This window comes from Aspergillus udagawae, assembly GCF_001078395.1.
Source record: "Aspergillus udagawae IFM 46973 DNA, scaffold_1, whole genome shotgun sequence".
Lineage (NCBI taxonomy): Eukaryota > Fungi > Ascomycota > Eurotiomycetes > Eurotiales > Aspergillaceae > Aspergillus > Aspergillus udagawae.
This window is the reverse complement of record NW_025091264.1, coordinates 3767840-3780845: the sequence shown is the minus strand read 5'-3', so window position 1 is coordinate 3780845 and position 13006 is coordinate 3767840. Positions and strand designations below refer to the sequence as shown.

Sequence of the window (13006 nt, the reverse complement as noted above, 5' to 3'; positions counted from 1 at the left end):
TTTGGATCCAAGAGATGCAGATAGGGACGAACAAAGTGCTCCCTTTTAGGTTCATGGCCACTAGTGACTCGCCATCACCAGGATCCTCGGACTCCAATCACCCCCAACATCAGTGGGAACAACTCCTGACTGAGAGAAGCGTCTGCGGTAGTGGAAGTAGCTTGATCGAAGGGTGGTGGGTGCCGAACAGCAGGCAGAGGAGAAGGACGGTCAAAAGGTGATTCCTGTTGTTGGGCAGCATGCCCGCTCACTGCCAGACAGGGGCCGCTGCCCTGTCCAGGCGGGAGGTCCACAACCACGCATAGTATGAACGATGGCTTTATAATGTGCATTAGTAACAAGAATTCTTTCAATATGAGAAGATTACCTACCTGTTTGAACCGGACAATGTGAGGGAATGCCTTCTTGAGCTGGGAATCAGCGTCGGCTTCTAACCGGTTGACGATTTCCCTATGTTCCCGGGTGAACTGCCCATAAATGGCAGGACGATGGATGGTCTCATAGAAGTCCTGCCTGATTGCGATGCCACCCAGCTTGCTAGCGACTGTCAGGTATAGGTCTTGGTTTTTTGCAGACAATGCCCTGAAACGAACACCATTATCCGTTAAAACCCCATGATAAAAGAAGAACTGTGGGATCCGAGAATCCATGACAATTGAAGTGGTAAAGACAGGGCCGTTGAATTCTTGAATGAGCGAGATCTTGTGTCGAAGAACAATATGAGCATCCTTTCCGTTGTAAGGAGATGCGATCCATATTCTGAAAGATTTGCCGCTGGAGAGTATCTCAACAGGGTGCTTTTCCACAATATTGATGGCATATCGAATGTGTCTCATATTCGCGTCGGCTTGCCAAGGGCAGTCCAGTATTGCTTTGGTGTAGTGCGGTATGACTCCTAAAACTTTTAGCGTTGGGATATAGGGGGTCGCATTGGTAGATGCTGTCCGATTGGCATTGTCCCCTCGCTGTCTTCAGACTCTCGCAGAGAGACTCCACACATTGAGATCCTGGAGGTCGGGATCCTTGAACACCATCACGGCACCGCTTGGCCGAGCATAATCGAACGCCGTTTCGAACTCTTTTGTAGCATATATGTCTGGTCCAAACTCATTGTTGGGAGTCCCGGAGTTGATGACTGGAATGAAGCAACTCATCGATAATGTAAGCCCAACCATGCTCAGGCCTCCGAGGTGAGTCTGGACTCTGGAGATCTTTGGACCTGTCACAAAACACCAAGCCTCAAACTAGGCGCATCTTGACAGTCTGTTTCTAGTGTGTTGATATAGTGCAAACGAGCCATTCCGCTCTGCATTGACGTTATTCTTGACGTATACCGGGCAGTCTTCCAGGCCTGGGGTTGTGTGTACTGCTGGAGAGAGGCAAACACGATTTTCTGGGAAGCTGTCGGTGGGTTTATTCGGGTTTGGGAAGATCGCATCCTTCCACAGGAGGACATGCTCATTGTCGAAGAACAGCGACAACAACTTTCAGAGGCCAGGTATAGATCTTCAAAATTGGACTTCCTAACATCCAGTGACTAGACAGAGTTGTATCTTGATCCACCCTCTGGCCACGGACTATTTCATAGCAAGGGCGACAAGGGTTCTCGAGAGGCGACTCTCCCAGCTGGCAGATGCCTGTTTAATAGTTAGTGATTGCGTAGCTTCAAAGTAGGTGGGAGACCTTCGTGAATTCGTTTCTTTAACGGCACTCAGACTCATCCACCGTGAATTGAAGTGGTGGAGCCAATGTTTACATACGTCTCCTTAGCCTCAATGATTTTGATGTACACCCCAGGCTCCAAGGTGTGCTTCCATCTGAGGGCCCTTATTTCGGATAATGTTTGGGGGTTCTCTGCGTTGAGAAGTTCTCGTGCTTCCTTTGGTGTAAAGGACACGATCGATGCAATGATCTGGTCATTGTCCCATTGGGACAGAGTCTCTGTCCACTTTATAGTCTTTTTGGAAGCTGCATCTGAGCTCTCCCACAATGCAACTAAATAGCTGCTTTGGTAGTATTTTCCCGCCAGTCTCTCATACGTGGAATAGAAGCCGGAGACGCACGTGCAATCGTCCATGTAACGGGCGACTTGTCTTGAGAAGAAAGGCTATGCGACAAGGATAGTTCTCCACGTCCTAATTGTATGTTAATAATTGCTCTGGTGTACTGGCAGTATAGAAAGAAAAGCAGCTGGGAGTGTTTGGAGACCAGAACACACATACCTAGTCCTTCACAGTACATGGATCTGCCCGCTGGTCAAGGCGTTCGAAGGTGTAACTGTAGGGTATGATGTGTGCCACATCTAGCCTGCCGTGGGACCCATTAGCTAGCGATTCAATCTGCAGGAGTTGCGGTGCTACGTTAAGGTGCTTCGGTTATTGGGAAAGATATGTAGGAGCTATATACTTACTCTGGCCATGTTACTAATTGATGACATGGGAAGGCAGATAGTCGCATAACTTAGGGTTAGATCTCTAGGCTTAGAGAAGAAGAGGGCCCTGCTAAGAACGACCTCGGTCTGTTCCTCATTCGGGCTTCTGCTCAAGACTTTTCATAAGAAGCAGCGCGCTGGTGTTTTCCTGATCGTAGCACCAGGGCGGGCATCAGAACGGTCTGTGTGGCCAAGTGCCGAGCGGACTCGGCTATAATTTATCACTTTGTGAATTTGGCACCCGGGCAAGATCATGGGCAAAGCCCCGGCGCAGACTCATTGATGTTAGGTGTTCTGTAACGCCCGCTAAGGGGTACATCTTCCTAAGAACCACAGTGATCATTGAAGGGTGGCATGGCTCGGTGAAGTCTATCGTCTTGTCTGGTTTGACAAGTGGGAAAAGGATCTGATGTGGGTTCTTCCATTGTGTTTGCTTGCTGGGTCGTTTCTTGGCCGTCTCTAAGCAGGTACTGATGTCCGTGTCCAGTCGCCCAAAACGAAGTGCCATGATCAGAATGAAGGCGATCGGAAGATAAACTTTTGGTATTATCGCATTCGTGCTGCTTTAATAAGTTCTGCAAGCCTCAGTAACGTCGACATGATGATGACACGGAATTGCCAGGAAAGGGACTACTCACGGAAGATGACTCGGAGATTAGCCCGAGCAGGCAGGGCTTCATCACGACCACCTCATCTTCTGACTGACTACCTGTCAGCCACAGTGACACAATGAGAATGCACAATCACCAGGAAAGGGGCTACTCACAGAATCATCAGCTAAAAATGTCAGCCAGCTGGGTTATGATCAGGCGCATGGCATGCATTGCGGCAGCTGCAACAGCAGGTATCATTGCCAACCGAACGCTGATCGCCTTTATCCCGTTCATAAAGAACTGCAGTGCCGTCGCCCACGCGACATATCCAGTATCTCCAGGCATAGGGTGCAAGGCCTTAGCCACTCTGACCACTCTTCCGCACTCGCACCGGCATTGGGGTATATGATGTGGGCAAGTTCACTGCTCAACTAGCATAAACCTCCAACAAAAAAGACAGCAAAACAAACACTCGTACTGGGGCAGATGGCACGCTCAGAGTTGATTCCGTGTCGTGCACACTCCGTTCTCAAGTGGAGGTGGAATGCTTCGTCGCCTGTTAGCGGGCCCTCTCGGCTCTGCAGGAAGTCCATTAAATGTAACCGTTCAAGTCACGAAAAATCTCCTGCCTCCAGAGACCAATTTTCTCGGGAGGCCATAAAGGAGAAGAGAAAGTGATTTCTAAAATTCTGAGACTCTCTAGGGCGCAGACCTGTATGAGCGCCCAGAAAGTTGCCGAAATGGTATCCCGGCCAAGGCAGCTGCAAACTCTGAGATAAAAGTTTTCGACATTTAGAAGAATCCGAACTCATGGCGTTCCAGCTCTTCATTGTTCAGCGATGTTGTCTTCTCGCAATTTAAGCTCCAAGTGTTCTGGGTTCTCAACGGTGACAGCGGAATGGTGGTACTTGTTGGCGTTGTTTAGGGCCCCTGCCGAAGCATGGTCCAGGTACCCGTGTTCATTAGGCGTATCTCTGCTGGTTGGCTGAGGAAGGCAAAAGATCAAGCAGATGTCATGATGGCAGTAGCTTTGATGCTCTGTTGTGTCTTGAGTCCGTCCACTCTCACATCTTAGCAGCTGTACAGCTACTCGAGCATCCGCCTCAGTAAAGACCCGTAATGCAAACATGACGAACTACCTATCAAACAAAATTAAAAGGAAATCAGGCATTGGTGGTCTCCTCCTTCGCTGCTTTCGCTGCCTTCCTTTCATTGATCCTTCTTTCGAAGAATTGCTTTGACTTAGCCTTTTGACTAGGGGAACGGTGTCGCCTCTTGACAGGCTTGGTGGTGGTGGTGGTGTTCGTTGTTGTCCTGGTTGTGGAGGACTTCGACTGTATAAACCACATCATTAGTATTCATAATCAGACAGATGATGATCACCCAGGATGTCAATTTATAATGGAAAAGTGGGATCTGTCAAAACATGTCAAGATGTAGCTTTGTCTTTGATAGACTTACCTTGACCAAGGGGTCAGAAGATTCTTAGACGTAGAGCACTCCTTTCCGCCGACGCAGTTGCTAACGACACAAGCATTGCAGCCTTATATTACCTTTATTGAGCATTGATCGCAGAGATTCCACAACATTTCTTACTAGTAGGTGGCCGGCCATGCTGGCCGCCACCTAGTCCGCACAAACATCAGTCTAGCGAACGTAGTATCGTGTCCGACCCATTGACTTCGTGGATGCCGATCCAAGGGGATCGACCTCTTCCAACACGCCCATCGAATCCAGCTCCAAAGTGATAAGCGAATCGAATTTCCGCGCGGCTATGTTGTGTTCGGGGTGCAGCATCACTTTGATGATGAGGGTGCGGCGCTTTAGCTGGTCGATAAGAGCGAGGAATTCCAACTGAGTTGCAGCACCAATCGACCCAACATGCCGAGCGAAGTTCTCAATAACCGCCGTGGATCCCCCCGCCCACCAAGGAGGTAGTAGGAGGCGGACAGAAGGAATTCACCACCCCGTCGTACACATTATAAACCACCGTAACTGGTGGCGAAACCGCCGAAGCGGCCGGGGCGGGGGGGCAGTCGCCAATATGGCGACGCCCGCAGCAATCCCCTTTGTGGAAATTTCCACACTCCCCGCATCTTTCCCGCTCTATATCTATATTAGCAGTGCCACTAGATGCTTCTCATGAAGGTTGAATCGATATACTGACTCTTGGAAGCGGGGGCCGGAGCCGGAGCCGCAGCAACAGCAGCAGCAGCAGGAGGAGGAGGAGGAGGAGGAGGAGGAGGGGTGGCCGAAGCCAGAGCAGCAGGTTCTTCGATACGTGGCCTATACAATGTTAGACATGCATTCATCCAATCAAAAGGTCATTATTAGGCCCAGCTCAACGTATGTACTCACATTTGTATTGCTTTAAGTGATTCAAAAAATGCTAGGATTTTTGACCGGTATGTATTTCTGGGGATCATTGGACCTTCAGATACATCAACTAGATTCTGGTTAGTATGACGTGGCGATGTAGGGAGGAGCACACAACATTCCTAGGACATTGGACATTGGTGTTAGCAAGATAACTAGACAACCACCTGATAAGAAAGAAGTACTCACAATTGACCGGGACCACAGAGCCTTCAGCGTCAAGCAGGGTCAAGGAGGCCTCCCAAACGCGCTGAAGGTCTACAAGGAAACCGGCGTTCAGAAGGTGGTGGTCTGGGAGCGCTCCCTCGCAGAGAACAACAAGGCCATCATGGAAGGTCTCCAGAGAGATCAGATCCAGGGCAGCAGGATGAGTCATGTTCCCATTATGAGGAAGGCGTGCTTGTTGACGCTCTGTCAGCCCGGGAACAGCTGCTGTATGAGATCGTCCATTGAGGCAGTTGATGAACAACACAGAAGATAAGTTGCTGTGTCTCCGGTTCACATTCGAGCAACTTATTGGCTAATAGATTCATGAGAGTTGTCTTACCCGAAGCAGGGGTCCCTCTGACTCGGACAATAAGAAAGTATCGCACTCGAGCAATGAGCTCGTCGACAAACTTATCCTGGTGAATAATGTGGACCAGCAGACCCCATTCTTGTGCCAGACCGGGCGAGGGACCACCGCATGAAAGAGCAACCGGTGTAGTGGATCCATGGCTTCAGACAAGCGTCTTCCTACTTCTTGTCGAGCCCGAATATCTCCAAGAAGCGCGGACACCATACAAGAGTACAGCGTCTGTCGTGAGTTTGTATCAGGTGCAGCGAAGTGTTCTTGCACTGCTCAGGGTTAGCAATATCGTACAGTAGAATGCAGGCGACTGACCTGTGTTTGTGAACACTTTGAGATGCCTGAGTGAGCAACCTGTAACGAGATTTTGTTGCATTTAAACTCCACCTCCCCCATCACTGAGTGGGATACTTCCTTCTGGGCCTTGTCCCATGTAGGTGTGAGGGTTGGTCACAAAATCTAGCAAACACCTGCAGGAGACGTATAAGCGATAGAATCCGTGTGGAATGAATAATCCATGGGGCTTATCGAAGGTCTCAGACAAACTCGTGCCCGAGAACTGCAGGGGCCAGGGAGATCAACTGCGCATACCTAGTTGCATTCATCAACATGTGATTCTTTCAAAGTTGTTCACCTTCATCGCGTCACCAGGCTGTAGGTTGAGGCAGAACTCATCGGGGAGCTTAAGGAATCCCTTATACTGATGTAAGCCCGCCTGTGGTATCTCAATCACCTTCAGAGTTGGGATTGAGTCCGCAAGGGACTTTATCAGCCCCGCCATGTACTCATGCTTGTAGATGAGCCTGTAGTCAAGGAGAGTCACGTACTCCTCCCAGCTAAGAAAGCTTGGCTTTGTTGATTGGGTTACCACCGGGCGATTTTCTTGATTGGTGTAGTTCCCAATCTAGAGAAAGACTTTGTTCTAGTGTCCCGGATACCAAGCACAGAGTGGATTGGAGCCGCCGTGAGGAACCAAACGTTAAGCGCTTCCAGCCTGGCAACCGCCTGATGGACTCTGGTCCGGATGGTTTTGGCTGCGTGGTCTGTGACGTAGCAGGGCGCATAGTTTATCGAATCAGTAGGTTGCTCCCAAACCGAAAGGAAATGTCAAACGAAATGCTCACCTTCCTGGCATTGCCTCTGCTTCTCTCTTCCTTTCCAGGTTCCTCGGATTGACCGGTATAAGATAATGGAAGACGCCGGCAATTCAATTGCGGTAGCAGTAATCAGCAAGTAAGGACAGGAAAATCAGCAAGAAGTGACAGAACTGGAATCATGAGCAAGTAGGCCATCGCGAAGCAAATGAAGGAAGGGAGTTGGAATGAAGAGATGAAACATGATTGACAAGTGGGTGCAGGTATGTAATAGTGAATGAGATACTTGGAAAATAACTGAATACAGTGAATAGAAACCCCAGTGGCAAGTGAATTGGCCAAGTTACACAGTTCGAAGGAAAATATGATAAGAACGAGAGAAAGTATATAGTTAGTGGTTGATATTCGCTTGAGAAGTTTAGTGTATATTTATGTTGCCAGAGCTCTAGCAAGAAACTTGTTGCAAAGAAACTATGCCGGGAGCAGTCTATGCAATGCTGCGTCCTGTGACTTCCCTTACCCAAACGAGAAGACATGAAGCTATCCGAAGCATGGCCACTTGCAACAAGCAGTTTATACTACTAGTATCTGCTACCTACAAACAATTACCATTCTCAAGAAAGAAATTGAATGAAACCATTCCTGAGTGGTCCTGTCTCAGTTAGTAGCCGTTCATCACACATATTTCCTCACCCTGGTATACAGCAGTTGTCCACTTGCACTCAGAGCGCTTCTAGAATATCGATAAACATGTCATTTATGCAATCGGTGTTTGGATTGATCTTCTTATTTCTGTTATACGAGATCTGTGTGATTGGGTGGGGAATGCGCCCTTTAAACGACATTTGATCCACCAAATACCAAATACACCTTCTCCTGCACCATGTGCGTTTTCAACTTCAACATTCTTTTCCGAACAGTTAACTGAAGGCCAAACAAAATGCAGCAATCAAGTAGCGCAGAAACCTACGACATGCGCCCAATACGCCATGACCAACCCACGAATCAATTGGTAGCGCAGGACGGAGATACGCAGACGGAGGGCAGAGTCAGCTGGGCCTATCCAGAAGGAGGCCGGGAAGCCTGGACGTGTCTACTGGGCTCATTTCTGATGATGTTTCCATCGTTTGGCTTTCAAACTGCAGGTATCCATCCTCATATTCATCTTAGCGGAGCACGGCTACTAACGTGCAACAGTCGGATCGGTCCAGGACTATATCAGCACCCACCAGCTGGCAGAGTACAGCGTCCGTGACGTGGGGTGGATTACCGCTATTCTTGTCTTTCTGACTCTATTCCTTGGAGTCCAGGTCGGGCCTCTGTTTGATCGATACGGTCCGCGGGTGCTGTTGGTGGGTGGATCCCTCGCTAACGTTGTGTCCTTTCTTCTGCTGGCACAATGTAGAGTATACTGGCACTTTGTACTCTGCCTCAGCGTATTAGGAGGCATCTCGTCTGCAGTCATTACAACCGTCTCCATCGCCGTGCTGAGCCACTGGTTCAATCGTCGCCGGGCGCTCGCCTCGGGAATCTGCATGGGCGGTTCCTCCGCCGGAGGGGCAATCATCCCTCTGCTGCTGCGCAAACTCTTCCCGCAATTGGGATGGACATGGGCTATCAGAACGATTGCATTCATGGCGGTTGGCTGCTATACGGCCGGCATCATCCTGGTCAAAGGACGACTTCCGACCGGTCATCGCAGCCGCGCGACCGTTGATTTTGGGGCTTTCAGGTCTCCACGGCTATGCTTCCTCGCTGTGGCGGTCTTTTCGTTTGAGTTTATCATCTTTGGCTGCGCAGCGCTGTTGCCCACGTACGTCCGTTATGCTGGTTTCTCTCTCGACGCCCAATTCTACTCCCTTACCCTACTCAACAGCATGAGCTTTTTGGGCCGTGTGCTTCCCGGTCTAGCAGCGGATCAACTCGGCCGGTTCAACATTCTTCTAGCGCTGGTCGTCATGACGCTTCTGGTGATGAGCACCGTGTGGCTCCCATTTGGCTCTCGCGGTCAAGCTACATTGTATGCCGTCGTCGCTGTTTTTGGCTTTGGGTCTGGGGGATGGCTCTCCCTGGCGCCTGTTTGTGCGGGCCAGCTGTGTCGGACCGAGGAATATGGGAGATTCTACGGCACTATCTACAGTGTTGCTGCGTTTGGAGTGTTGTTGACTGTTCCTGTTGGAGGAGAGCTACTGCAGTCGACTACGCCGCAGGTGCTGATCGGTTTCTACTCAGCGGTTCTCATGGTGGGACTGGTGAGTGTAGTCATGGCTCGATGGGCCTTGTTGGATTGGAGGTGGAAGTGGAAGGTCAAGCTGTAGTGATTCATGACTTGTCGTTTTGGCTGAAGAGTGTGAATGTCATGCTTGACCGCTTAAAAGTTTATCTACAGTCCTCAAACTCGAATGTCGTCGTTCCACTTGATCTATCACCAGTTGTCGGCCACTCAGAGCGTAACCAGGCAACAGGATTGAGGAGACGACGTAAACAAGTATTGCAATCCATAATGTAGTTTTCTGTCCGTCGCTAATTGTCACATCTATGAAAAGGCCATACACTTGTGTTTTCTGATGAGACCTCGGATGATGGATACCATTATCTGGCGTCCCACTACATATATATACCCGCGGCTAGGCGTTCGCCATACTCAACCACAATACAAAATGGACCAGAAGCTCTAGACGCGAGGTGATTTCTGTAGCGACAGAGCGTGGAGCATTAATAGAAGTATCAATAAAGAGGAAACGACATCCCTGTCATGTGTGTGTCATATGAAGGTATTGACGAGAATCGATGTCAGTTGAACAGAATTAATGATGACTGGCGGTATTCCGAAACAGGATAATTTAGCGAGTCATATCATGATTCAACTATATCAAGATTAGTTACGGAGTACATCAGAACACTATTTGACTTGCAAGCTAAAGTAGACAAGGTTTATAAATCCAGTGGCTGAGTGATTTTAGGCTCCCACATGACTCATTGGTGGACAAGGCTCGACCGCTTGCTGCCTACAAGCACTATCGCCACTAGTACTATCCGTATATATAGATCTCCACCCGATCAATATCTTCTCTCACCATCAACAACAGATGAGAACCAAAATGACGTACACATATCTCTGCGGGTGTATCTACTACACCCACCCTCAAGCAAAGCCTATCTACCTACCCCGTATTGGCATCAAAGCCCACGCGACTATCCTGTCGTCCGTTTCCAGAACAATCCTCACCCAGACATACACGAACCCATCCAAGAACATCCTGCAAGAAGTCTCATATACCTTCCCGTTATACGATGGTGTCAGCGTAGTGAGTTTCAAATGCCAGATCGGCGACCGCACCCTGCACAGCCGCGTGAAACCACGCAAGCAAGCCAAGGCGGAATACGACAATGCCGTCTCAAAGGGCGAGTCTGCAGCGCTGATGTCTCATTCGCTGAGTGCCTCGGACGTATTCTCCATTAAACTTGGAAATGTCAGGCCTGGAGAGAAGGTTGTAGTAGAGCTTACCCTCGTCGGGGAGCTGAAGCAGGATGCGCAGACTGATGCGGTGCGGTATACGCTGCCTAACTCTATCGCGCCGCGGTACGGCTCCCAGGCGGAGGATATGGTAATGCCGCCGGAGGCAGATGTGCAGGGTATTTCCATCACTGTGGATGTGCAGATGGAGAGTACGGCTGTTATCCGGGAGATCCAGTCGACGAGTCATTCGCTGAGTGTTGCGCTGGGACGGGTGTCGGTGTCCAGTGCGTCTGACAAGGATTTCAATCCGGCGCAGGCGTCTGCAAGTGTCAATCTAAAGGAAGATCGGACCTCGCTGTCGCGCGACTTTGTCCTCCTCGTCAAGGCAGATGGACTCGACACGCCCCGTGCGATGCTGGAGACTCACTCGACTATCCCTAGCCAACGGGCGATCATGACGACTCTTGTCCCGAAATTTGGCCTTGAGCCAATCAAACCTGAGATTATCTTCGTGATCGACCGCAGTGGAAGCATGATGGAGAAAATCGACACGCTCAAGTCAGCCCTCAGGGTCTTTCTCAAGAGTCTCCCGGTAGGAGTGTGTTTTAATATCTGCTCTTTCGGCAGCTCGTACTCCTTTCTGTGGAAGCAGAGTCTTCTCTACAATGCCGAGAGCCTCCAGGAAGCTCTGAGCTTTGTCGACGGCGTCCGTGCGGATATGGGCGGAACGGAGATGCAGGAGGCCGTTGAGGCTACGGTCCACAGTCGGATGAAGGACAAGGAATTGGAGGTCTTGATATTAACGGATGGGCAAATCTGGAACCAAGAAGCGCTCTTCAAATTCATCCGTGAGACGGCCGCTGACAATAGTGCACGGTTCTTCTCACTCGGAATTGGCGATGGGGCGTCGCATTCGCTCGTCGATGGGATTGCGCGCGCCGGGAATGGCTTCTCGCAATTGGTCGTGAACTACGAAGAGCTGGACAGGAAGGTGGTGCGCATGCTCAAGGGAGCACTGACGCCACATATTTCCGACTATAAGCTGGAGGTCGAGTACGATGACGGTGCCGAGGATTTTGAGGTCGTTCTCCCGGAGCGGCCGAAGACCATGACCGTTGATGACACCGAAAAGGAGCAGCAGCCGATTTCCCTCTTTGATGCAGACTACAAGGAGAACGAGCAGAGGATGGACGAAGAACCCCTACCGGTGCTCACACCTCCCCCAACCATCCAAGCACCATACAAAATCCCGCCTCTCTACCCTTTTATCCGAACGACAGCATATATCCTCCTGGGTCCAGCAACCATGCACACCCCCAAAGCCCTCATTTTCCGCGCCACTTCAAAGCAAGGTCCGCTCGTCCTGCGCATTCCAATCGACGACATCGGCACAGGGGAGACCATTCACCAACTTGCCGTCCGAAAAGCCATGATCGAGCTCGAGGAAGGACACGGTTGGCTCGCCGCCGCAACCAGCAACGGAAACCCAGTCAATAATCTCCATCCCGCCTCGAAAGAACGTATCATCGCTCGTGAATGTGAGAAACTTGGGACCCAGTTCCAAGTGACCGGCAAGCACTGCTCCTTCATCGCCCTGCAGAAAGACAGCACCTCGGATCAGGAGAAAGAGACGGATATTGCCAACCTTCCTATCCCCGAGGCTCCTCAGGAAGAAAATACCGTCCACGCGGTTTTCGCATCGGCACCCGGCCCTGTTCGTGCCAGAAACAGGCGGTTAGCCCCAAAAGCGCATAGGAAAATAGTGCCACCCCCACCACCGCCACCGACCCGATTCAGTGCACGCTTACTGGCAAGGCAAACCGCAGGATCGCCGTCAAGCTCATACGCCCGCTTCGCAGATTCTTCAAGCGCAACAGGAGTCCCACAGTCGTTATTCGGTGCGCCTGCAGTTGCAAGATCACCACCACCTCCACCTCCGGCTCCAGGGATGGGATTCGGATTTGATGCGCTGATGCAGCCGGCCGTCTGTCCTCCCGGTCCCGTCTCGGAAGATGCTATGATGGAGATGGAAAGCGCAGACTCCGCTGGCTCGGTCGGGTATACACCTGCGTCTCCTACTGTCCCCAGTGAGACTGCCGGAGGGGCAAGCACAGTTCACAGGATTATCGCATTGCAGTCGTTCGAGGGGTACTGGACTTGGTCAGCGGAGCTGATGGAGGTCCTAGGGCTAGATGAGCGGGATATTCGAGTTCGGCTGATGAAGCTATTTCAGAAGGATAGCAGAGGTTCTAATCTGACAGTCATTGCGACCATGCTGGCAATGGCGTACCTGTCCACCAAGTGTGCGGATGATCGCTCGGTCTGGGAATTGGTGTACGACAAAGCTGAGGGGTGGAAGAGACAGACACTTGTAGAGATGGGGGAGGCGGGAGATGTTCTCAAAGCAAAGGAGAATGAGATCATTGCCTTGGTATGAGATTATGACCGTGATTGCTCGCGTTAGGATGGCTTGATGATTAGTTT

The 13006-nt window shown here is 50.5% G+C and overlaps 4 protein-coding genes across 4 annotated transcripts; 2 read left to right on the top strand and 2 right to left on the bottom strand.

Moving 5' to 3' along the window:
- Positions 1 to 74: 74 nt before the first annotated feature.
- Aud_001232 (uncharacterized protein) lies at positions 75 to 836 on the bottom strand (the record flags this gene model as incomplete). Its single annotated transcript, XM_043286732.1, has 2 exons — positions 75 to 317; positions 372 to 836. The coding sequence occupies 2 exons, from the start codon at positions 834 to 836 to the stop codon at positions 75 to 77; spliced, it is 708 nt and encodes a 235-aa protein (XP_043142667.1).
- Positions 837 to 4671: 3835 nt separating this feature from the next.
- Positions 4672 to 5776, bottom strand: Aud_001231 (uncharacterized protein; the record flags this gene model as incomplete). Its single annotated transcript, XM_043286731.1, has 5 exons — positions 4672 to 4878; positions 4952 to 5130; positions 5192 to 5310; positions 5383 to 5470; positions 5590 to 5776. The coding sequence occupies 5 exons, from the start codon at positions 5774 to 5776 to the stop codon at positions 4672 to 4674; spliced, it is 780 nt and encodes a 259-aa protein (XP_043142666.1).
- A 2226-nt stretch (positions 5777 to 8002) lies between these two features.
- Aud_001230 (putative MFS monocarboxylate transporter) lies at positions 8003 to 9380 on the top strand (the record flags this gene model as incomplete). Its single annotated transcript, XM_043286730.1, has 2 exons — positions 8003 to 8207; positions 8260 to 9380. The coding sequence occupies 2 exons, from the start codon at positions 8003 to 8005 to the stop codon at positions 9378 to 9380; spliced, it is 1326 nt and encodes a 441-aa protein (XP_043142665.1).
- Positions 9381 to 10163: 783 nt separating this feature from the next.
- Positions 10164 to 12959, top strand: Aud_001229 (VIT and vWA domain-containing protein; the record flags this gene model as incomplete). The annotated part of the gene is made up of 1 exon (XM_043286729.1): positions 10164 to 12959. One exon carries the CDS (start codon positions 10164 to 10166, stop codon positions 12957 to 12959), a length of 2796 nt encoding a protein of 931 aa, XP_043142664.1.
- Between the last annotated feature and the right edge of the window lie 47 nt (positions 12960 to 13006).